We start from the raw sequence: 25,901 nt of genomic DNA, 5'->3' as shown, positions 1-25,901 counted from the left end.
GAGGTTTAAATATCTGTAGAAGATCTAGGATGGGAGAAAGAACTCTTGTCTGTTGTCTGTTGGAGAACAGTGTGAATATTGTAATTAATCACCTTGATTGGCATTAATGGCATTGGCAGCTTTATTCCTGCCTAAGGGAATCCTTTGTCCGGAGGTGTTAGCTGGCCCTGATTAAGTCATGTCTGGAATTCTTCTGTTTTCAGGGTATTGTTCTTTATTTACTGTTAATACTGGTAGCCAGATTTTGTTCATTTTCATTGTTTTCCTCCTTTCTGTTGAAATTGTCCACATGCTTGTAGATTGCAATGGCTTCTCTGTGTAGTTTGACATGGTGGTTGTGAGAGTGGTCCAGCATGTCTGTGTTCTCAAATAACATGCTGTGCTGGCAGGTTGGATGGCCATCTATCGGGGGTGCTTTGAATGTGGAAAAACTAAGCAAGGGAGGTTTAAATATCTGTAGAAGATCTAGGATGGGAGAAAGAACTCTTGTCTGTTGTCTGTTGGAGAACAGTGTGAATATTGTAATTAATCACCTTGATTGGCATTAATGGCATTGGCAGCTTTATTCCTGCCTAAGGGAATCCTTTGTCCGGAGGTGTTAGCTGGCCCTGATTGAGTCATGTCTGGAATTCTTCTGTTTTCAGGGTATTGTTCTTTATTTACTGTTAATACTGGTAGCCAGATTTTGTTCATTTTCATTGTTTTCCTCCTTTCTGTTGAAATTGTCCACATGCTTGTAGATTGCAATGGCTTCTCTGTGTAGTTTGACATGGTGGTTGTGAGAGTGGTCCAGCATGTCTGTGTTCTCAAATAACATGCTGTGCTGGCAGGTTGGATGGCCATCTATCGGGAGTGCTTTGAATGTGATTGTCCTGCTTCTTGGCAGGGGGTTGGCCCATGAGGTCTCTTCCATTTCTAGGATTCGAGGATGGGTGGGGGAGGAGGAGGCGCCTCCAGATCCGAGAGGCGTGGGGCCCTCCGCCCCGGGGCCCCGGCTTGCGTCACCGGGGAAATCCGAGCCCCATTGCATGTCAAAGCAATGGGCCCGACTTCCGCCACGGTCCTCCCGGCCCATCGCCCGCCCCCGTCGGGAGGAGACGCTATAAACCCCGGGGAGCGCCGGCTGGGAAGGGAAACTGGCGAGGACGCGCTCTCAGGCTCAAGCTCTCTCTCTGCTTCCGACGGCACAGGGCTGCTCCCACTCCTGACCATGGCCGGCTGGATCTCCCCGAGGCTCGAAGGCGCCTGCCTCTTCCTAGGTAAGGCTGACTCCTGCCTGCCTTTTTTGCGCTGTCCAGCAAGGCGAGAGAGGCTTGAGAGTTCTGTCCGGTTGGGAATTCTCCGTGTCCCTCTCTACTAGAACTTTAGTGCCGCGTCTCTAATTGAGTACAGGCAGTTCCGGAGCGATAAGTAGGGGGTTGACAACAGGAAGAGGGAGAAATCTACCTCTAGAAAGGGAAATTCACTCCTGGAAGAGTTATCATGGGGGAACGGTGTCTCCACTGAAAGCTTTCTCACCAATCCTTGCTTCTACAACAAGCCATTTTTTTTCCAAATCCAATGATCACAGGCAGGTTTACTCATGAATTTTAACCGGCTAATCAAATCCCCATGAGTGTCCACTGAAGTTTATCTGTCTTGAGTGTCCACTGTTTATCTGTCTTGAGTGTCCACTGAAGTTTATCTGTCTGGAGTGTCCACTGAAGTGTATCCGTCTTGAGTGTCCACTGAAGTTGATCGATGGAGCCTGATTTCTACATTATTTTGCATTATGGAAGTATTCTTCATGATTTGCTTTTTAAAAAAAAAGGTTTCAAGCCCCCCCCCCCCCCCCGCCCCCGAATTTCTGGATATGGTCCTGATCACAGGGACAAAAAGTGAGAGGAAATCTTCTGTACAGGGGCACAGGCAGCAGGACAAACACCACGGGGATGCTAACCCTTTCCTATGCTTCCCAAAGCCTGTGTGTGTATCCGTGTGTATGCGTGTGTGTGAATTTGAATTTGTATGGAAGCCAGAACAGATACATTTTTAAAGTATAACTCCAGCCATATATATATGTGTGTGTGTATATATATATATATGCAATACAATACAATACAATAATATATATAATAAAATAAAATTATATATAAATTTTATTTCATTATATTTTTATATATATAATTTTATTTAATTATAATTTATATATATAATTTTTATTATAATATGTATATACAATTTTATTTTATTGTAATATTTATATATATATAAATTCATTATATTTATACACACACACACACACAACCACAGTGGAGCCTCTGGTGGCTCTGTGTGTTAAAGTGCTGAGCTGTTGAACTTGCAGACTGAAAGGTCCCAGGTTCAAATCCAGGGAGTGGAGTGAGCACCCGCTGTTAGCTCCAGCTTCTGCCAACTTAGCAGTTCGAAAACATGGAAATGTGAGTAGATCAATAGGTACCGTTCCGGCAGGAAGGTAATGGCGTTCCATGCAGTCATGCCGGCCACATGACCTTGGAGGTGTCTACGGACAACACCGGCTCTTTGGCTTAGAAATGGAGATGAGTACCAACCCCCAGAGTTGGGCATGACTGGACTTAATGTCAGGGGAAACCTTTACTTTATCTTGAATACACAGTAGAGTCTCACTTATTCAACATAAACGGCCGGCAGAATGTTGGATAAGCGAAAATGTTGGGTAAAAAGGAGGGATTAAGGAAAAGCCTATTACATGTCAAATTACATTATGATTTTACAAATTAAGCACCAAAGCATCATGTTTTACAACAAATCGTCAGAAAAAGCCGTTCAATACACGGCAATGTTATGTAGTAATTACCATATTTATAAATTTAGCACCAAAACATTGCACTGTATTGAAAACAATTGACTACTAACAAATTGATTACAAATAAAGATAGAATTGCATAAAATGAACTTACAGTAACAACATTGTCGGAAGTTAAATCCAAAAAAGTTCAGTTCTTGATGCCTAGAGAAACAGCTGTGGATCCGGACGGGAGGAAGACTGCATTGGATAATCCAGAAAGTGGATAAGCAAAGACTGGATAAGCGAGACTCTACTGTTTGTGTGTGTGAGAGAGAGAGAGTGTATAATTTTATTGTATTGCATCTGGATTTACACTTTACACAAATTCTACTTAAGAACAAACCTACAGAACCTATCCTGTTTTTAAATTGGGGACTGCCTGTAGTGCATTAGTTATGTCCATTAACATAAATGTAGGTGGAACGTTAAGATGTCCAGGGCTCTTTTGCTGCACACAGTTATAGCACTGTCCCACTTGTACTGTCTTTACACTATAGGATCCCTGGGCAGGTGTCTAGAGGAGCTCTCTAGCTAGGAATTCCACTTCACCTTCTCTATTCCCAGGATTTCTGTAGGAGGTAACCATGACAGTTCAAGTGAAATCATCGTGTTCTATGGTATTCATATGCTAATCATAAGCTAATTCAGACAGATGTAGGATGAACTTTAAAGTGTCCAATCAGAGGTTAGGTTCCACTGAGTTCCACCAGGCTCATTTCAAGCAAGAGTGCAAAGGACAGCAAGCATGGCATAATGTTATGCAACAAATTTTGGGAAATGTTCTGTTCCTGGTTTGAAAGTGTTATTTCCTGTTTAACGGTGTGATACTTACTTTGAAAATAGTTGTTATACTCCAGAAACTTTGTTTTTGTGGCTGCCACTATGTTGAATTGGTTGAGACTCAATGAGATTCATTGGAAAACTAGCAAAAGATGTCCTGCAAAAACAAAGTTTTTGCAGTTTAATAAACATTTTTCATGTTTTTATGATCAAACCAATTAGGAAATGACAAATGACATTTATAACCCAAGAACAAAAATCGTGAAACATAGTATAATGGCTTGAGTGTTGGGCTAAGACTCTGGAGTTCGAAAACATGCCAATGTGAGTAGATCATTGGAGATGAGCACCAACCCCCAGAGTTGGGCACGACTAGACTTAATGTTGGGAAAACCTTTACCTTTACCTTACTGGGTGACCCAGGGCAAGTCACACACTCACAACCCCACAAAATCCTGTGGTAGGATTTTTTTTGGCTATGGTCCTGATCGCAGGGACAGAAAGTGAGGGGTTGCCATAAGTCAGATATGAGTTGAAGGCACACAGCAACAGCAGCAGCAACAAAAGTGCCTAGCGGTTGCAGTTTCAAGGAAATTCTGCTCCAGGAGTAAAGAAAAAAAAATGGTATCTTTTGGCTGGGAACACGAACACAATCAAGGCTTTCGTATCTGGCTGTAGTGGTCAAACAGGTTCATACAAGTTATATGGTTCTGTGTATGTAACTTGGCTCCAAACTATTAACAGTTGTAAAAGTCACAGTTGGCTGTTCCAGAATTGGTGTGACCCAAAGATTAGGCACCATCAGTATCTAGGCAGTTACTTTATGTTCCCGCTGGAGCACCCAAACTACTTTCAAGGGAATGTACAATACCTTAGTCTAGTTTGGAGTTAACCAGAGCAGAAAGAGGTAGGGAGAAATCAGTGTGATCTAGATGAGGTTGTAGTTGATGTATGACCCCAGCGGATGAAGTATTCCCAGCCATTGGTGCCACCCACGCTGCCCAAGGCAGTTCCGTCATCCTTGCCCGCTTTTGGCTAAGCCTTTGCTACAGACTGGTTTGGGTATTTAAATTCATATTATGCTGAATCATGTCCACTGGAATTCTTCAGCTCAAAGGTCCAGGGCTTTTGTAACCATTATTGTGCTGGTAATCTTTGACCCTGAGGGTGAGGTGAATGTAAGCAGAAAGGGGTGAAGGGCCACAGGCTTCCTAGGAAAAGAAGCAGATACATATCAGGTGCTCTCGCTTCTTTCTTGCAACTCACAGTTTATTATCTGAAAGTGAACAAACAAATTCTGCCTCTAGTGAATTTTCATGCATGCCATTCCCAAATCTGTCTCTACTTGCAGTAACCACTTCATGGATTTGGTTAAGCATGAATGCACATGAGCAATGCTCTTGTGGGCTTCCCAGTGAGGTTTGTCCAAGATTACAATCTGCTGGATTGCTACATTTCGCTCTTCTTCAGGATTCTGTAATACACCTATAGTATTGCAAAGACCCCAAGAAGGGGAGAAGGTGTTGTAACTCTGAACAATGACTTTGTAGATAGATGTATGCATCTCTGTCAGGACTGGGCCAAGACACCTTGATGTTTGAGGATAAGAACAAGATGGAGCCCATTCCCCATCCATGATGGTCCAATGGATGGACAATTGAATCTTAGTGCTGATGATAGAGCATCTCCTACCACATTTCAAAGTAGCAGGTGTAAACACTGGGGTGGTAACCCATTACCAACACATCAAGGTTGGTGCCAACTTTGCTTGATCCATGAGTTGTTGCTGTGTTGTAGGATGATGGGTCGATCTCTCAACACAGAGGTCTCCCCTTTAACTTCTTTCCATTTCCTACCAACATCTGCTGCCTGAGGCAACCATTCCATGCTGACTTAGAGTAGGGCCATATTCCTCTCAGTGAAGATTAGTGGACCAGTTATGGGATTAGACCAGTGGTTCTCAACCTGGGGTCCCCAGATGTTTTTGGTCTAACAGCTGGTAAACTGGCTAGGATTTCTGGGAGCTGTAGGCCAAAAACATCTGGGGACCCCAGGTTGAGAACCACTGGGATAGACAAATATTCAGTCCTCACCAGAATGATTCCAACTGCAATAAATTCCACTGCCCCCTCTTTAGGAGTGAATGGCAACATGGGAGAAAGTGATTGACTACCACCAATGAAGTGTGGCTTAAAGTGGCTCCCTGTGATTTAGTGAGACTATTCGTTAAGAGTCATGTTAAGCTCTTCCGTCACAACCCCAGTCCTTTTATTTTCTTTTGCAGAGCTTTAAAAAATTGGGAGTTTTTTGGACCACAATTCAGAACAAATCAGTTATCATGGCCATTGGCCCACACACTTTCCCAAGTTCTGGAAAGTTGGTCTTTTATAAAATGTTTGTGTAACATTTATCTGCACATCTCAGCTTTTATTGAGGTGTATAATTTCAGTTCAATTTTCAATGGTTTCACTAGGAGGATACGGGGTTGCGAACCTCACCAGGATACACCACCAAAAGGGATAACACCCAAATGACTGCCTATAAAATTTTAAGGAGTGTTTCAGCAGAAATGTATACTTTTAAATAAAAATATAAAAAGACACATAACAATAAAAACATTTTTGTAAGTCCAGCTTGCATGTACTGACTTAAGGCTAAAACTGTGCTAATCTGCTTTTTGAATCTTCTAATGTGCATATACTGTAGTCAGTGCTGTCATTATTATTCAATAACAGTGACATTTTGAATCACGTGGTTTCATTTGCATACCCTAGGTACTGTTGTTTTCATTTATGCTGGGGGTTTTTTAATAGTTGTTGATTTTGCCATATTTTCTGGTGTTTGAGGTATGGTCTGATGCGAGAGGTCCATGGGATGATGCCATGAGTTACTGCACCTGGTAATACCAACCATAGTGAAATTACAGGGACAAATGCAAGATAGTCCACTTAAGCAGAAAAAAATGAAATGCAAGGATACAGAATGGGGGATGCCTGGCTCGACAGCAGTACATGTGAAAAAGATCTTAGAGTCTTCGTGGACAACAAGTTAAACATGAGCCAACAATGGCTAAAAAAGCCAATGGGACTTTGGCCTGCATAAATTGTAGTATAGTGTCTAGATCCAGGGAAGTCTATTCTGCCTTGGTCAGACCACACCTGGAATACTATGTCCAATTCTGGGCACCACAAATGAAAGGAGATGTTGACAAGCTGGAATGTGTCCAGAGGAGGGTGACTAAAATGATCAAGGCTCTGGAGAACAAGCCCTATGAGGAGTGGCTTTAAAATGCTGAGCATGTTTAGCCTGCAGAAGAGAAGGCTGAGAGGAGACATAATAGCCATGTATAAATATGTAAGGTGAAGTCATTGGGAGGAGGGAGCATGCCTGTTTCTGCTGCTCTGGAGACTAAGACGCAGTACAATGGCTTCAAACTACAAGAAAGGAGATTCTGCCTGAACATTAGGAAGAACTTTCTCACTGTGAGAGCTGTTCAGCAGTGGAACTCTCTGCCTCGGAGTGTGGTGGAGGCTTCTTTGGAGGCTTTTAAGCAGAGGCTGGATGGCCATCTGTCAGGGGTGCTTTGAATGCGATTTTCCTCCTTCTTGGCAGGGGGTTGGACTGGATGGCCTGTGAGGTCTCTTCTAACTCTCTGCTTCTATTATTAGGTCCTGTTACTGAGGTTCAAGCCCAGTGTTGTAATCTGACTGGAATTGATGCACACAGTATAAATTGGGAAATTAATGAGCATCTTGAAAATTATAACAATGTACAGAAATAGGTGTTTACATAGAGCTACACCTCTTTCTTCTCTTTTGTTTTTGCAAAGGATTTCCCAATTGAGTTGTTCAATGGCCCAAGAGTTGCCTTCATCCGTCACCTTCTGCCTAGTGATTCTGCACTTTTCTGAGGGAAACTCAGTCAGTTGGTTGCACCTTCTAATTACAGGGCAGGTGTTTCTTCACCTGCCAAACCCATTTCGACATGAGCTTCTCGGTTTCTGTTGTTTTTCTTTTAAAAAATGTCATGCCGGTAATTTCCCTGCTTGACATTCCAGCCTTCGTACAACATTCTGGGCCAACATATGAAAATAGGAAGGTGTGGGGAAGGGACATTTGATGACACCAGGATGTGCTGAACATGTTGTACAGCTCCTAGGAATACTTTGGACACATGGTCTAAAATATTACAGTCACATGCACAGGAATGTGGAATATCATGCATAAATTGGGAGAACTGCGCCTGTGTTGTTTGCTTTTGGAGGAAGTTCTCTTAGGCAACCATCTCTCCCTGATCTCTAAAGTCTTATTTTATGGCTGACGTTCTCAAACAACTTCAGTAGCCAATGAATGTCTGACAGAAGCTAATGAGAGAGATCCAGTTCAACAGGGCAAGTCCACTAGTAAATGTCACAATCAGAGAAAGAAGGGAAATTATTGTTGGACTAACTCTCAGAATCCCCCAACCAACATATCTAGTAACCTCTAGGCATGTTTGTTGGGGGATTCTGAAAATTATTGGCTGATGAATTTGTGGATTCATTGTCCAAAAAAGCTAACTTTTCCTAACTCAACGCATCATGAGAAAGAGTGATGTCCACTTCTGTTCCACAGATATTGGTATTATCCTTGCCTGCCCATCCATATTGGCCCTTATACTTCTATGAATAAAGAACAAGTCTAAGACATATTGCTTGAGGGAAAAACAGAATCTCAAGGATATCCCAATCATTCTATAGACTGGCAATTGAAGTTGACTTCGGTGCTGGTGGTGAGATAGTGTCCCTCATTCAAAGTGAGGGCAATGTATTAGTTTAGGGGATTCAAGATAGACTATAGCAAACAGAGCTAAAATATAGCATTCTATCTACTCTTTGGATCCCCCGGCAGGTTAAACTGCTGAGCTGCTGAACTTACTGACTGAGTGGGGTGAGCTTCCACTGTTAGCCCCAGCTTCTGCTAACATAGCAGTTCGAAAACATGCAAATGTGAGTAGGACAATAGATACTGCTCTGGCAAGAAAGTAACAGTGGTCCACACAGTCATGCCAACCTCATGACCTTGAAAGTGTTTACGGACAACACCGACTCTTCAGATAAGAAATGGAGATGAGCACCAATGCCCAGAGTCAGACACAACTAGACGTAATGTCAGGGGAAAACCTTTACCTTTACTATCTACTCTTTTCTTCAGTTGTCTGAACAAACACATACAGAAACAGAATGTTAGTAGTGAGCAGTTTTAATTGTCAAATTCTTTTACCCCTTCAGGTAAGAGTCTGCCCTACCATTAGGCAAAGGGAGGCAATAACTTCAAATGACTGACTTAGATGTTGTCAAACTGTTACTTCATGTGACAGTATGATGCTTTTAGTCCCATGAACAGACATCAGGGATCTGCTGCCTCAAGTTCCAAAAAAATATTGATAAAACCTGAGTACTATGTGTGACCTGACCAAAGGAGGGGCACTATTTGCTCTTCAGCTTTAGGTAGCCAAATGTTTCATTCAGGTCTGGTTGGAGATTAAAACCTCACCCAGGTCTTATAAAAGGATGAGCTGCGTCAGATCAAAGACTGGAAATCTATCTGAGATGATTCCTCAGTGCATAGGATTATGAGGGCATCAAACAGCCAGATATGTTGAGGGTTAAAGGAAAGGACAAAATAAGCCATTGAATGAGAGTCATACATTCAGAACTCAGGGAATGTCTCTCATAACTAGCAAAGCTAGCTAAAAGGCCATAGCATATTTGGGGTGCATCTGCACTGTAGAGTGAATGCAGTTTAACACCACTTCAACTGCCATGGGAATTGGAGTTTTACAATGTCTTTAGCCTTCTCTGCCAAAGAGTGCTGGTGCCTTACCAAGCTACAACTCCCATGATTCCATAGCAATTATCTACGGCAGTTAAAGTAGTGGTTAAAGTGGTGTCAAACTGCATTTGTTCTATACGTTCTTGGAGTTGAAACTCCTATTGGTGAAAAAATCAGACAGTATTTTTTGTTTGTAGGCTCCTCATCTTTTTGACATATCCTCTGTCCGATAACTGTTTTGGCTTTGAATGGTAGAGAACCTTGGCTGGAGCCTGAACTCTCTTTGCCTAAGTTCTCCTTAATGCACTTCTTTCAAATGGCCTGTTCTCCCTTAAAAAACATGAACGAACAATGCTGATTGCATCCCAAGAAGGCTAGGTTCTTTGTAATGATGAGCAATGCTAACTTTCCTGTAGAGCCAGAACATGTACTGCACTTGCTTTTCACCACAGCAATAACAATAACCATAACATTCCACTAAGGCTATAATAAGTAGCCATCGTCTTGCTTGTAAAGGATAAGATAGCAGTATTTGTTTAATGACCCAAAGAGTCATATTAATGCAAATACAGCCCCACCTTTGTCGGTTAATCCATTCGATGCACTTGGGAGCAAAGACACAGGTGTGTTAGACTCTCCAGCGGGTAATGATTAAAAATAGGACTATCCCTTCTGCTCCACAAAGGGCAGATATCTTATCCATACTTGGGATATCCTTTGCCCTCTTACCAACGTCATTGGAAATTAGGAGTAGCAGTGCGATTTAGGAAAGCGACTTTGATGCAGAAGTGCAAAATGTCTGAGGGAGAATATGGGAAAGTATTCATCTATATCAAGCCATTCTTTCTCTGCCTTCCCCATCCATACCTTCGAACCCCAACATCCCCACCCGTTGTCCCGTTTACGCCAACCTAAAAGCCAGCAGTGAATTCCATTCTTCCACAGCCTGATCCATCATCTGAACAAGTAGGCTCAGCTTGTGCAAATAAGCTGTCACAGAGCAGATATCAAAGATAACATTTCAATAAACTATGGGATACCTATTGGCTCAAATGTTTTCTGCGGAAGTCAATTCATGGGATCGTTTGTCAGTTTAAAAAAAAGCAGAGAATACAAACAGTGTGCAAACTCATCCTCAGTTCCCTTTTGTCAATAAAGAACAGTTTCACACTACATTCACTTACTGGGTACCTGCTGTTGTTTGTAGCCATTAATCTCCACAAAAACCACAGTTGATACCATATGGTATTTATTTAATACATTTGCAGGGTGGTGGCCCGTGTTGAGTCAGCAGAAAGCGTTCTGGCTGCTGAGTCATTATTTCCATCGCTGAGTTGGATTCTCTTGAGAGATTTGTATTCACCTCCTCGCAAGACTTGCTCCTGCCTCTGCCTCATTTAGCGATATTCCTCTTAAGACTTGAAATGTGCCAGTTCAGCCACGGAGCTAGATCAATGTTCAGTCTATAGATTCATGCAATCATTAAGCAAACAGTTAATAGCTGACACCAATGGAAGGTCTAACTTCTCATTAATACCACAGTGTGGCATTGATAGAAGGACTTGGCATGACATAATCCCCACCCTCACTCCACCTTCAATTGAATTGATATAGAAACCCCCAAACTGAACATGAGAAAGTTTTGCAAATGTGTTGGGAGTTCCATAAAAACTTATTTGTTGTTGTTGTTGTTTGCTTCTGTTTTTTTTTTTTTTTTGCCTATAGCAACCCTAAGGTGAACCTGTAACAGTGTTTTCTGGGGCTGAAAGTGTGTGACTTGATCAGGGTCAGTGGGTTTTCATAGCAGAGAGGAGAACTGAATCCTGGTCTCCTGAATCTTAGGGCCTCATCACATGGTTGAGGTCCAGCCTTTGTGGCAAATCATGGTGGCAGAGAGGCAACCCCTGCACCCCGGATGCCAGCTAACGTGTCCCCAACCCACATGGGGAAGTGTCGCCACTGCACCAAAGCCCCATTGTTCCTTATGGACCACAGGGCAGCTTCTCTGTTGGGGGTGGCAGCATCCCACCATGGAGCCCGGAAGACGGCATACGTCATTTGATGGGTAGTGTGGGACTCCATGGGCGAACCTGTGGTATTTGGGCATGAAATCATGACTCAGTATTTTATATGGTTTTAATTGGTTAATTGATTGATATGTGTTTTAATTGCTTATATGTTTAGATTATTTACATGTTGATTAGATGTGTTTTATTGTTTACCTGTGCAGCATTGAATTTTTGCTGGATTTGTAAGCCACCTTGAGTCCTTACCTGGATCAAAAAAGACAGAGAAAAATGAAATAAATAACCAGGGTAAAAGCATCCTAGGATGCTTCAATTGCCCCATGTGATGAGGCCCACAGTCTGACACTCAAACCACTCTGCCACACTGGTATTCATTTACTGGAGACTATTTCTGAAATACAGTTCCTTTCAGCAGGGACTGTATCTGTACTTACCCAAAAGAGCCTGGGATAGAGCCTAGAGGCACAAGGTCCACAAAAGTGGATTGAGGTACATTGCTCACACTCTTGGGACCCCATCACACTAGCATAGATCCACTTTAAATCCAGTTTCTGCCTCCTGCAGAATTCTGGAGCTTGTAGTTTAGGGAGGGGCCTTTAAACTGCTCAGCCAGGCAGGTCCTGGACTTCACTAAGCTACACACCCCAGAATTCTGAAGGCAGAAACTGGATTTAAAGTGGATCCATGCTCTAGTGTGATGAAGCTGCAGGTCCTACTTGGATTTGTGGATTTGATCCTATTGCAACCTTGAAAGTGATGAAGGAATCCAGTCCATGCATTCCATAACTCCCATCTCCTCAGTAATAATTATGTCCATGCTAAAATCAGTTTTGTGTATTTCTTGAAGATCAATGAAAGGTAATGGTACCCACTACTCCAAGCATATGTGTGTATTTGCGGCAAAGAAGAATACAGTGAAAATGCATGTTTGCAAACTAGTGGGGAGTTTCGATGGGTAAACTCCGGGGAATCCTGCTTAGCTCTGGTTTCCTGGGGCAGGTCCACTGTATGATACCCCCCTTTCGCACACGCCCACACCCATTTCTGTTTTGCACTTTCACTTCACCCACCCACCCAGAGTAAACAACAGACAGATGAATCAGCTTTCTATCAGGGTTGATAGAAGCAGTGTTAGCATTTGAATGGCCAACAGGAGTGGCATTGACACAGGTGAAACATCCTGTTGTGCCTACTTTCAGCTGGAGCAGAATGGTACGAAACCACTGACCAGGCAGAATAACTGGATTATTCAATGCTGGGAAGGTTTTAGGAATTTGCTTCCTTTCTCTATGTTTTTATTTTAAATGGACATTTCTTTCCCCTCTTCAGGTTTGCAGCTGCTCCAATCTGTGCTCAGTACAACTGTGATCCCAATATGTGGAGTCAATGGGACTAACTGTACAACTGCTTGGGGTGAGTTTGAATGACTTCTAACAGTCAATGAAGGATTTATAATATTATCAGAGTATGCCTGGGCTCTCTCAGTACGTTTATGTCTTAAATTAACTAAGTACATGTAAAGATATTAGCATTCCCTCTTGCCTCCCCATCTCTTACTCTGTCTTCTTTTTCTCAAGATATGAACTGCATTTTCCTCGAGGCAAGGACTCTTTTTGATAAAGCTACTCTGTTATATGGTGTCAACTTTGGTGACACTACAGTGGGTCCTCCACATTCACTAGGATTAGGAGTACAGGAGCACTAGGAAATTAGAAAAAAAACATGAAAAATATACAAACTTTTGTACCTCAGAGAACACCTCTCAAGGAATTTCTAGTTCATTGTTTTCCAAAGATTTCATGTTGGTGGCCCTCATTTTAGATATGTATCTTTTTGCGATACAGTCATTCAGTTTTACTAGCAAACTGAAAGTTAAGCCAACCCCTTATAAGAGATTCAGACACATACATAAAATGTAATAACAATAATAAAACATACTATAGCTCATGAAAACCTTTCATTTATATATTTTAAATGTATTTATTGCTTATTTTACATAGACTTAGAGGCTTCACATTACATTTGTGAGACACACCTACACACTATGCAGTCAACACACTAATATGTCACAACACTCAGTTTGGAAAGCTCTGCTCTAGGCCATCCAGTGTGACTTCGTTATCAACTGTCACCAGGAGTTGAATCGCACTATAAAGGCCAAGAGAAGTGTTCTTTCCAGGAATCTTTAGATCCTCCACTGCAATTCCATGGATAACTTCCCCCACACCATTTCCCCACCGAGACCCAAACCAGCTCTTACGGTAGATCTGATTGTACTTTACTGTTACGTAAGGAGGGAAATTTTGACCATACTTATCTTTCGTTTCTTCCTTTAGTTCGAACAGAAAAAAGTCCCCGTGTAGCTCAAGTTCGGATCACAGGTTGCAAGTCTGACATGAACAATTACTGCTTCAATGGAGATTGCATGTACCTTGTGGAGCTGAATGAGCATTCCTGCAGGTAAAAGGAAATGTTGCCAAATCATAACATTATTTATATCATTTCACAATGGTTGACCATTTTCCAAAGGGTTATTTTCCCCCCATTCATATCTTACATTAACTTGTTAGCTCTCTGCAAATTTGAAACTAGCTTGATATATAGCATATAGAAAGACTCTGCTGTTTGCAAAATGCAAATCTAAATGGCTGTTGTGGGAAACCGGGGGTTGGTGCACTCCAAGAGTGGTTACACATGTAATAAGTGGCCTTTTCCATAAGCAAGTAACCTACACATTAATTTTTTGTTGAATTGTCATGATGTCTCCTCAACGCTTCCTCAAAATTAAAGTTTACAGAGGAAGCTGATGATTCTGTACAAGATTCCTAATCCCTTTTCAGTTCTCAGGACATTGCTCTTCTTCTAGTAAAGTATGTTCTCAACTTGCAATATGTCTAAGACCAGAAAGTCATCGAAGTGTCTAATATTTATTTAAATATGTCTTTTCAATCTCCTCAGGTGTTATACAGGTTATGTTGGTGTCCGATGTGGCCATTCCAATTTTGAGCTCGTCCAGCGGCCCCTCAGCAATGAGTACTTGGCACTCACTATTCTCTTGGTTCTCCTTTTCTTCATTGCCATTTCAGTAGTAATCTACTACTTCTACACATGGTGAGCATCTTCTCTGTTCATTTTATTTTATGGGCTAGGCATTACAGGGGAATAAAACTCAATGGTAATTCAAATAGAAATCTCTCTCTCTCTCTCTCTCTCTCTCTCTCTCTATATATATATATATATATATATATACACACACACACACACACACACACGCATGCACATATACACATCTATAATACTGTTTTGCAAACCTAAACATGGCATTCCACATTAAATAACTAGAACAACAATACTGAAACAATTTCAAAATTAGGAACCACATTGTGTTTTGTCCTTCTCTTTATCACTGAACACGTCTACAAACTCAAGGTCATTTCAGAGTTTCTAGAAAACACCACATTTTCTCCAACTTTGCTTAGCTCAGAGCAAAGTTAAGGCCAAAACAAGATGTATCCTCCCTTAAAATAGCTGTACATTGTCTGGATGAACAACAATGGCTTCTGGTTGAGTCTGCCTTCTTTTGCCCATTTAGTCATGGCCTTTTTTGTACTTATTGACTTGAAGTTGCAAAATATAGTAAGTTTAATAGACACTGTAATAGGTCTCATTGCTTTTCAGTCTCATTGTCTGTAATTTATTTCAGTCTTTTAAAAGTAGTTCTTCTCTCTTTAGGTACCAGAACAAGAAGCGAAGGCTTGCTACAAACAGAAATTACGAAGAGGTTGCCACAAATACTGAAAAAGATAATAAGCTGCTTCATGTGTGAAATATGGGACTTCTGCAAACCATTTATTTAATATCATTAAATACTTATTTTATTAATAATATTTATGCTCTAAGCAAAAGAATTTCAAAAGAATGCAGGTCAAGAGGGTTATTTTTGTAATAAATTATATTTGTATTTGTATCTTGTTTTTTTATTCTATTTTATTTTTGTGCAACATTTTGATAATGCAATGTAGATGTGCCTTGCATTCATCCTCAATGTAAAAAGTTGTTTATGAGGGTGCTGAAATATGAATAACAGAATGTAATCTTCTCACTGCTTGCACTTAATGCACTGTGAAATGCATAATTTTGTATTGTGTTCACTTGAAGAAATTCCTACTGTTGTTGAGGATTAAATCTACCTAAATGTTCAGATTATGTTGTTTTCTTTCAGAAGTGGCTTTAGTAAGTGGCTGATAACTAAGGCACCAATCATTACTGCAGTGGTTCACTAAACAGTGCAGGCGACAGAAGAGTAGAAGAACCAGAGACCTTTTCACACCGAACAATCATAGCACAATAATTCTACTTTATTTGCCTTGATTGTATCCCATGGAATCCTAGTTTGGTGAGACATTAAACTCTCTGGCTGAGAATTCTAAATAGTCACCCAAAACTGCAAACCAAAAGATTATGTAGGATGTTGCCATCAGAAAGTGGAACCAAAAAGTTATAATTGTATAATATTCACCCTTTGGAGCCTAGCTGCAATCCTTCCAGCAGCAGAACAGGGAACAAACATTTTCTTTGATGGTCAGTGGGATGGAGAATTTTCTCTAGATTTTAGTCCAAAGTTTAAAAGAACTATTCAATGTGCCAAACCAATCTCAGCTATGGGATTCAGCACTTTTGTAAAATTTGGACTAAAATATGGGGCATATCCAAACTCAATAACATGGAACCTACCAGCCAACACTGAATTTCTCCGCAACAATATGCAGTTGTGATTTATCCCTGGTATTTTGCAAAATACTGGAGAGACAGGAGTATTGAGTTATTAAGATTCATTTGCTTTTCAAAAGGCCTGCTCCAGGTAGAAGAAAAGTATTTGAACTGATGGTAGGATAATATGGTGGATCAACACATTTGGATCCATTATTGGGTCCTTCTTGCTTCTCCACAACAGTTGTGGAGGCAATAAGTACCTCCATTGTAAACTTCACCACCACCAGAAACTCTTTAGAAACCTACTAAAATTTATCATGAGGCAATCAAGAATGGCATGGAAGGTCTCCCTGAAAGACAACTCTTACTGTTACTCACCTTCCATTACAATACACACCTTCAGTAGAATACCAATGGACAGAGATTCTCTACTTGCACTAGAAAGCAGGGTGCCCCAAAGCACCAAGATTCCATTGAGTTTCCACAAGAAAAAAGTATTTTTAAAAGTAATAAAGTGACTTCTACTTGCACCAAAGTCACTTTTACTTGACCTAAAATACACCATTGTGTCTCCTAGAGGCTCAGGAGGAACTGAAAATGCCCCCCATCCCTTGATGCAAGACCATCCCTGCCTTACAAAACAGCTGGATATCAGAATGAAAATATTAGAGGGGTAATCTAAGCCCTACCTTTCTGTGGTGGTGAGATTGCCTGGTCCTATGAAGCAAGACGTTCTGCTGGTGGTAGCAATATTATTGGCAGGGTCTCCCCATTCAGATAGGCTTTTGCTGAGAAGCTAGATTAAATATACCAAACAGCATCAATGTTGACGGGGATGTTGGCAGAGAAGCTCTCAGACACTTGTTAGCACTAACAGTGAATCCCTTTTGAATGTCTTTTACCATTACAGTTCCTATGACAAGACAATCCAAAATGATTTGGAGGTCTCTCATTCACAAGGTCACCATAAACGGATGTCAACTTAATGGCACTAAATAACACATCAAATCCACAACAAACTTTTGAGGGTATATTCAATGCGCTTCCAGTGGATCAGGGAGCAAAGAGAATGTACTAGATTGATGTGAAGATATCAAGGTTGAGACAATTAAAAACTATAAAAGAGAACATTGCATTACACAGACCAAAAGATGACCAAGTTATGGACTGAACATTTTAGCAAGTAGGTAGAAAGTAAGGGCCTTATTTTCACATATTTTAATATGAGAAGTGACATAATGTCGTAATAGCTGAATATGATGACAAAAGAGATCATAACTGATAAGGACAAATTAACAATGAAACATTCAAATCAGAAAATGGCTGCTGGAAATGTGGGCTGGATGTGGAAAGAAACTTTGGGGATGGAGAGCTGGGTGTCATCAATCAATAAGTGGTCCTTAAACTCATGAGCTTCAGTGAGGCCACTCAGGTTTACTATGCAGAGGGCAAAAAACAGAGTCCAAAGGAAACCAACATGTAAGAGAAATACACAGGAGAAGCTCTCCACATATATAAAGTGCAGTTGAAGTATTACAAGGAGGATATCCAAGAAATCAAGGGTGTAAAAGGAGTCATGCCAGAAAGGGCATAAATCTCTATATTCTATTATATTCACTTATGTGATACAGGTTTCAGCCCTATACCCGTTTCCCTGAGATCAGTTGAACTCAACAGAACACATTTCTGACTTGATCGGTAGAGGAATATGTTGTGAGGGAATAACATGAAATGTTATGCAATACTGCAATCCACATCAATGAAAAATGATTGATTATACCACTGTTGCAATCCTTTCTCCCACATAGTCAAATATCACATTAGAAGGCTCTTAAGCTATTATAACCATTAATGAATTTGGAGTTGCTCTAGAAATGGTGCCACCTCTTTGACATCTGTAGTATATCACATCTTGCAATTTCTTTGTATTTCTGTCCCCCCCACCCTCTCTGCCTCTGTATGTTGCTTAACTACAATCCCATCACGATTCCTCAATTAAAATGTGTCACAAATACACTGAAAAGATCATCCTTATTAGTGCCCAATGCAACATCATCCACCTATGCCACAAGTGAGTATATAGAGCAGAAGCAGGGAACTGTTCCTGGGAAGGGAAATATCTTGGAGGCTGTATTCCAGATGTGAGTAAGACCAAGGGCACTGCATAAGGCAACATGGAAAGGAATTAGATACAGATCTTATAAACTGGCACCCGTACAACTTTCAGACATGCAACCTTTCTGCCAGTTCACATGGATCATCCAAAAGGTTTCCAGTCTATCACTGGATCTCTTGTGCCCTGCAAAAACTTCTGTGCTAAACCTTATTGGTCTGTGGATTAGAACAACTCATTATCTATGCAAAACCTTGACAGTCTAGAAATGAGAGGTCTTTCTCTCCTTGTCTTCCAGGGCCACAAACCAGAGCTCACTTCACTGCAAAACTTTCCCAGGCTTTAAATAGGTTCTTATCACCAGTCTTCAATCACTGATCATAGATAAAGTGAGAAGAAACTCCCTGAGCTGCTGAGGAACCTCCAAAGGTTGACTATGACCTGTAGCCCAAGACAGGTTGCTTTGATCTTTAATGATATCAGATTAGAATTGGAACAGTACAGGGTACCCAAACAATAGCTTTAAAAATACCTCCCTCTTCCCAGATGAGTGCAGAAAGATGAGCAGTTGTCAACCCATTTCATTTATTTCTGTGAAGACTTATATTTCACTGCATATCATAAAATTGCAGGGTGATGTATGAAGGATGCATAAGTAGTTACAATCCCAAACCTCACCTCTTTGGGAAGAGAGAGAGGAAGTCAGAGAAGTCTAAATGTACTCCATGACTTTATTTCTTCTTGGTATGTCATTCCATGGTGTCTTTCACCCGGATTGCCTTGCCTCATCCTCATAAGCTTTAACTTCAAAACAACAGCTTGCCTGCTGGTGGTATGCGCACACGTTGCACTTATGTGACAAACAGCATCTCTGAGACAGATATGTTTACAGTTTGTTCATATAATACCTGCCCGGGGACAGTTCACATAATAAGATCAACTCCCCAACTTCCTGAAAGACAAGAGTCACATTTTGTACAGCACTATGCTACAATACTAAGACCCAACATTTCTCTGCTATATATACTGGGTGTTTCAGAAAGATTGACTCAATTTGAAATCGTTATATCTCTGTAGCCATGAACCACTCTTGAATGAAACTTACCAAACTTAGATTTTGCATTTTATATAAGGGGAAACATTTTACTATACCACTGTATATCCTGGGACTTGAGCATCCATGGATTTTGGTATCCACGGGAAGACATAATGCCTGGAACCAAACCCCAGTGTTTATCTAGCACCCACCATAGTTTTGGGCCTCCCAATAGTTCTTTCTAGGCCAAACACTGACAGACATAACTACCATAAGATAATCTTAGTTAGTGATGAATGGTGCAGTGGATGATACACAGCAGATAAGCATTCCAGCCTTTTCACTGACAGGGTCTAGCACTCCATCATTGCCAATGATGGAACTGGATCCCTAAATTGCAAAATTTATTCAGACTATCCCCAGCAAGGGATCTAGTTTAGTTATCATAGTGAGCTGTATCCCCCCCTCTCCAGTGAGGCCAATGGAAGATTAATTTCAAGTGTTATATAAAGCAGAAGCAAACAAAGAAAATAAAGGGCACAAGTGTAACCCATCTCTGCCACCAAATAGTTATGAGAGTTAATACAAGTTAATACCAGAAGAAAATTAATCACCTAGTCTGTTCCCTTTCATCAGATGTTTTCCCAGCTCCAAACTGGCAAACTAATGCAAAAAAGTATCAAAGGGTGTATCTACAATGTAGGATTATTGTTGTTTGGCACCACTTTAAGTACTTAATTCTAAAGATTCATGGGAGTTATAATTTTACAAGATCTTTAATCTTCTCTGCCAGGGTGCTGATGCCTCACCAAACTACAGCTCCAATTGTTCCATAGCATTGACCTACGGCAGTTAAAGTGGTGTTGAACTGCAATAATTCACAGTGTAGCTCTACCCAAAGTCACGAATACAAATGAATCATTTCATGCCACACTGGGTAATTGTTAACATTTGGCCATGATGCCAACATGGATTCCAAAACCCATCTGCCTGGCAGCAGAGACCCAGTTCATTGTAAAGGTACGGGCATTTTTCTGTGTTATTGCGGTTGCATCTGCACCACATCCTGTGAGCAGTGACCTTCTCAAAGAATGAGGACAAGGATCATAAACAGACTACTCCAGAGAAGAGATGACATGGAAACCATCTGCAATCCTTCCACTAGAGGCTGCAGTGAGAACCTCAAAGCACAGAGAAAAGAAAAAAACCAGTTAAAGCTAAAAGGATCATGTTAAATTTTAATGAAATATTTCCAATATTTACTGCTACAGAGGGCAGAATAATCTGGTTTCATCGTGGTTCTCCTTTTCTCCATTCACATAGTGTGAGTCACTGTATTTAGTGGAAACCTGTCACCTTTGCTTTGTTTGCACTTCTGTGGTATGCAGGCTTCTGCTATGGAATAAAAATGGTACACCTTTCACAGTCCATTGTAGAACTGGCAGTGGACTGGAAAAAACAATTGATCAAAACTCAAGATATAAAGGAGAATCGAAATTTTGTTACTCTGTGAGAAATGGCATTTTGGCATATTAAAGATTATATTATATTTTTTTCACATTGTGGAATTAATGTGTTTTTTCCATTCCAAGATTCACTTGTTTCCTATAGAAACATCTCTAAAATGGGGTGCATCTTAGAATCATAGGTGTATATTATGTATTTTTGTTGGTGGTGGCGGTGCTGAAATTAGGGTACATCTTACAATCGATGGTGTCTTACAATGGATTAAAATACAGTATTTGCTTTTTTAAAAATTCACAAAACCCTTATTTTAGTGCAAAAAAAAAGTTTGGGTTTGTGAAAAAAGTGCAAGCACTTTACTTTGCTCAAATATTATTGTGTTCTATGCAGACATGATTTTATGTGAAAAGTCCAGGTTTTCACACAAACCTATTTTTTGATACAAAATTTCATTCTTAAGAAGGCATCCCTAAATGCAAGAAATCATTCAAAATGCACAAACACTTGTCCAGCAGAGAGAAAAAATATTTGGTTATCTGGTTTATTTTTTCATGCAAGATAACTAAATATTTGCATCCCTAGTATATATCGTCTGTTCTTGTCAATCAAATGTAAGCTTTTCTAAACTAAAGTTATCACCTGCTTATGGATACTGGCCAAAGTGTTGCTAAAGGGTCTGATGCATCAATAGTAGCCCCACGCCTTGATCAAAATTGAAATCCTATATGTTGCTGCTATGTTTTCAATTTAATTTCAACTTATTGATGACACTGAATGAGAGACCCCGCAAGAGCCCCAGCCATCAACTGTCTTGCTCAGGTCTTCCAAATAAATGATTGTGGCTTCCTTGGTTAAGTCTATCCATCTATAGTGGTGTCTCCCTCTTTTCCAACTACCTTCTATTTTACCAATTAGTCATCTCATGACATGTCCAAAATACGATAGCCACCTTCACTTCTACTTGGAGTTCAGACTTGATTTGCTCTAAAATTAGTTGATTTGTCTTTTTAGATATCTATGGTAACTGTAAAACTCTTTTCCAGAACCACATTTCCAATTAATTTTGAACTGCAACTCCCATCAGGCCTACTAGCATAGCTATTGGCAAGGGGATATGGGAACGAAAGTGCCCATCTGGAAGATCATCCTTACCCACCTTTGCTCAGAGGAATGAATATATATCCATTTCACTTTTACATCTCAATTCCTTTGACCCTATTTAGGAACAAATACTTTTTGTTCTCATCCATAAATGAGCTAAATAAAATATTTTCCCTAGCAGAGAACAATTTCTTTAAATTCAATAGAACTTCCTTTTCAAAAGCAAGGTTGGCAGAGAAGTATGATCCTAGCTATCTTTTTGTTGTTTTGCTTGAAGACTAGTAAGTGACCATTTTCTAATGAGTTACTTTGATAACTAAGTTGGTTTGTATTAACTGTGGCTTATTGTTTTTGTTCCAATTGGCCTGGCCACAAGAGTGTATGGCTTTCTTTTTATCTTCACAGACACATTTATAACATCCCAAAGCAAAAATGTAGACACTTTTATTTATTATTAGTGACATTTATATCCCACCCTTCTCACCCCCAAAGGGGACTCAGGGCAGCTTACAAGTTATATATACATGCAATATATTATATTGTCGAAGGCTTTCATGGCCAGGATCACAGGGTTGTTGTGTGTCTTTCGGGCTGTGTGGCCATGTTCCAGAAGCATTCTCTCCTGACGTTTCGCCCACATCTATGGCAGGCATCCTCAGAGGTTGTGAGGTCCTCTGAGGATGCCTGCCATAGATGTGGGTGAAACGTCAGGAGAGAATGCTTCTGGAACATGGCCACACAGCCCGAAAGACACACAACAACCCAATATATTATATTATTAGTATAGCACAATATAAGCATTATATATTATTATATTGTACTATACGACTATATTGCAATATTATTGGTAATATTACATGTAATACGGACAGGTTGCTTACCTGTAACCGTGTTTCTTCGAGTGTACTCTGTGAATTCACACTAATGGAGAAGGCTGCGCCTGCGCAGGCTCCAACGGATACTCTTCCAAGCTAAAGTTTGAAATTTGGCGGTAACCCCGCCCCTCTCCCCGGAGGGTATAAAGGGCCCCTCCGCGCTCGCTCTCCAGTTCCTACGCCGAAAAGGCAGCGAGAAAGGGAGAGGTTTGCATGTGGGGAAGGAAGGGCGGGATTGTGTGAATTCACAGAATACACTCGAAGAAACACGGTTACAGGTAAGCAACCTGTCCTTTTTCTTCGTGTACTCTGTGAATGCACACTAATGGAGACTAGCAAGCTGAGGTGTAGGTAGGTGGGATAGCAAACCCGATAACAAGTTTAGTGTCCAAACAACACATTTATTGAGCACAAGGTGCAAAAAAACAAGTGCAATAGTCAAAGAAAACGATGCAACAGCATATAGTGCAAAAAAACCGATCCTTGTTATTAGGACCCAGAACACAATCACAACATTGTATGTGAGCGATAGTCTGTAAGAAATTACAGAGGTAAGTATAGACCGATTCCCTGAAACAGAGGTAGAGGTATTCATGAAATACATTTCAGTGCAGTGGGTAAGTATAGTACACAAGCACTGCGTTAATGAACCCATGAACATATCGTGTAAATAAAGGCTGAATGACAGCGGTCAACTTGTAAGAAAGGATAACCAAAAAAAACTGGTTTTGAGTAAGGCAAATAACGTTAGGCAAGGCAGGAGGAAAGGATAGACCTGGCAAAGGCCGAGTCCTTGAGGTTCTTTGAGTCCATCCTGTAGTGTGAAACAAAGGTGGATGGAGTGGACCAGATAGCCGCTCGACAGATGGAGTCGAGAGGGACGCCCCTCAGGAAGGCAGTAGAGGTGGAAAGGCCCCTCGTTGATCTAGGGCGGATCGAAGAGGGGGGTTGGCGTTTAGCCAGCTGGTAAGCGAGTTCGATAGTCTGAGCAATCCAGTGCGAGAGTCTTTGAGAAGAAAGTGGTTCGCCCAGCTTATGGGCAGCATAAGCCACAAACAGTCTAGGTGACTTACGTATGTCCTTAGTCCTGTCCTTGTAGAAAAGGAGGGCTTAGGAAAGATTAGGAAAGAAAGCAGGGAGTATTATGTCCTGGTTAAGGTGAAAAGCAGAGACCACCTTAGGTCGGAAGGTGATGTCCGGGCGAAGAACAGCCCTGTCATGGTGGAAATGGAGGTAGGGTTCGTCCACCCGAAGAGCAGCCAGTTCCGAAGGCCTGCGCGCAGAGGTGATAGCGATTAGGAAGGCAGTCTTCCAAGAGGTCTGCGGAGGCCATAGGTTCGAAGGGAGCTGAAGCTAGTTGAGAAAGGACGAGTTCGAGGCTCCATCCGGGAGTCGGAGGTTGAACTGGAGGGTGCAGGTTGTTGTAACCTCGAAGAAAGGTCTTAATGAGGTTGTTAGAAAAGAGAGAGGGTTGTCCCTGACGTTGGAAATGCCAGGAGAGAGCAGCGAGATAGGATTTTATCGAGGCCAGAGAGAGTTGACGATCCGCAAGAGAAAGTAGGAAGTCCAGGACCAGCGGGATCGAAGTAGAGGCAGGATCGACGTGTCGGTCCCGAAGGAAAGTTTGGAATTTTGCAAGCTTGTAAGCATAGGCCTTTGACGTGGCCGGCTTATGGGCGGCACGAAGGATCGCCTGCAGGTCTGGGTGGAGAGAATTTAAGGAAGTATCCTCCAGGCAGTCAGGTGTAGGACCTGTCCCCTCTGTGAAGATAGTAGATGAGGGAGAGTTGGGAGAGTGCGGGGAGGATCCGCACACATCCGGAGTAGAGTTGGGTACCACGGCTGGCGTGGCCATGCAGGGGCGATCAGGATGGCCGATGTTGGCGTTAGATAGAGTCTCTCTATTACCCTCGAGATGAGAGGGAAGGGAGGAAAAAGGTAGACGGGCTCGAGAGTCCAGTCGAGGAGAAACGCATCTCCGAGACAGCCCGGAGTCGAGTTTGGAAGTAGTCTCGCTCCGAAGCAAGGAAGTTGAGCGTTCGAGGGGGAGGCAAAAAGGTCCAGAGCTGGCCAGCCCCAATCGTCGAAGACGGATTTCAGGATTTCGGGATCGAGACGCCATTTGTGGGGGGAGGTTGTTATTCTGCTTAGAGTCTGCTAGCGTGTTTTGAGCCCCCGGAAGGTGAACCGCCGACAGGGTTATGTGTCTCGCTATGCACCATAGCCAAATGTCCATCGAGAGAGCCATCAGTTTTCTCAAGCCCGTACCCCCTTGTTTGTTGATGTAGTACATCGCTACTACGTTGTCCGTTTGGATCAGAACAGTCTTGTGGGGAAGAAAGCGAGCAAACGCCCGGAGGGCTTTGAAGATTGATAACAGTTCTAGAAAGTTTATGTGGTGAGACTTCTCTTGGATGGACCAAAGGTCCCTGACAGTGAGGTTTGACATGTGGGCTCCCCACGCAAAATTGGAGGCGTCGGTCGTGATGGTGACTGACAGGAGGGAGGGATGGAAGGGAAGTCCCACACAAACGTTCGCTGGGTCCTGCCACCAACGAAGGGAGAGGCGAACCTGGTTCGGTACCGTGAGAAACATTGAGCTCGGATGCCGATGGGGTTTGAAAGAGTCTATAAACCATCTTTGGAGAGGTCTGAGACGTAGTCTGGTGAAAGGAGTAACCATGACCGTGGAGGCCATGTGACCCAGAAGAACCTGGACAGAGTGGGCTCGGATCCTGCGGTTGCGGAGGAGGAGAGAAAGGTGTTGTTGAAGGGCTAGGAACCTGTCCTTCGGTAGGGAGGCGGTTTCCGCGATGGAGTTGAAGAGAGCTCCGATGAAGCGGATTTCTGTGGCCGGGAGGAGTTGGGACTTTGAGACATTCAACTGAAGGCCCAGCCGTTGTAGAAGAGAAAGAGCTTGAGAGACATGGTTTTGAAGGGATGAGGGGTCGGACGCGACAATCATCCAATCGTCTAAATAAGACCATTATGCCACCACGGCGACCACCTTCGTAAAGACCCTTGGGGCCGTGACGAGGCCGAAAGGGAGAACTGTGAACTGGTAAGACTGTCCCAGGAGTTTGAAGGAAAGGAAGCGTCTGTGAGATCGACGTACCGAGATGTGGAAATACGCATCGCGTAAGTCTATAGAG

The 25,901-nt window shown here is 41.8% G+C and overlaps 1 protein-coding gene and 1 long non-coding RNA gene across 7 annotated transcripts in view; one reads left to right on the top strand and one right to left on the bottom strand.

Moving 5' to 3' along the window:
- The window catches only part of LOC103279199 (uncharacterized), a 58,263-nt gene that overhangs the window by 6,104 nt on the left and 26,258 nt on the right, over nucleotides 1–25,901 (bottom strand). For 3 of the 6 annotated variants that reach the window (XR_001730470.2, XR_001730469.2, XR_010007233.1), the window contains exons 3-4: nucleotides 11,643–13,901; nucleotides 10,653–10,883 (exon numbers count right to left, since the gene is read on the bottom strand). This is a non-coding gene — a long non-coding RNA (uncharacterized LOC103279199). Of the gene's footprint in view, nucleotides 1–3,659; nucleotides 3,765–10,652; nucleotides 10,884–11,642; nucleotides 13,902–16,849; nucleotides 16,957–25,901 lie in introns of those variants that run through there. The other 3 variants (XR_001730471.2, XR_010007232.1, XR_010007234.1) reach the window with 2 other exon arrangements.
- Nucleotides 1,025–15,648, top strand: ereg (epiregulin). The gene is made up of 5 exons (XM_008113108.3): nucleotides 1,025–1,259; nucleotides 12,777–12,860; nucleotides 13,784–13,907; nucleotides 14,406–14,558; nucleotides 15,180–15,648. Exons 1-5 carry the CDS (start codon nucleotides 1,040–1,042, stop codon nucleotides 15,271–15,273), a joined length of 675 nt encoding a protein of 224 aa, XP_008111315.2. The 5' UTR covers nucleotides 1,025–1,039; the 3' UTR covers nucleotides 15,274–15,648.

This window comes from Anolis carolinensis, chromosome 6 (assembly GCF_035594765.1).
Source record: "Anolis carolinensis isolate JA03-04 chromosome 6, rAnoCar3.1.pri, whole genome shotgun sequence".
Classification (NCBI taxonomy): domain Eukaryota; kingdom Metazoa; phylum Chordata; class Lepidosauria; order Squamata; family Dactyloidae; genus Anolis; species Anolis carolinensis.
Note: the sequence above shows the minus strand (reverse complement) of the source record. Positions and strands in the feature narration are given on the sequence as shown.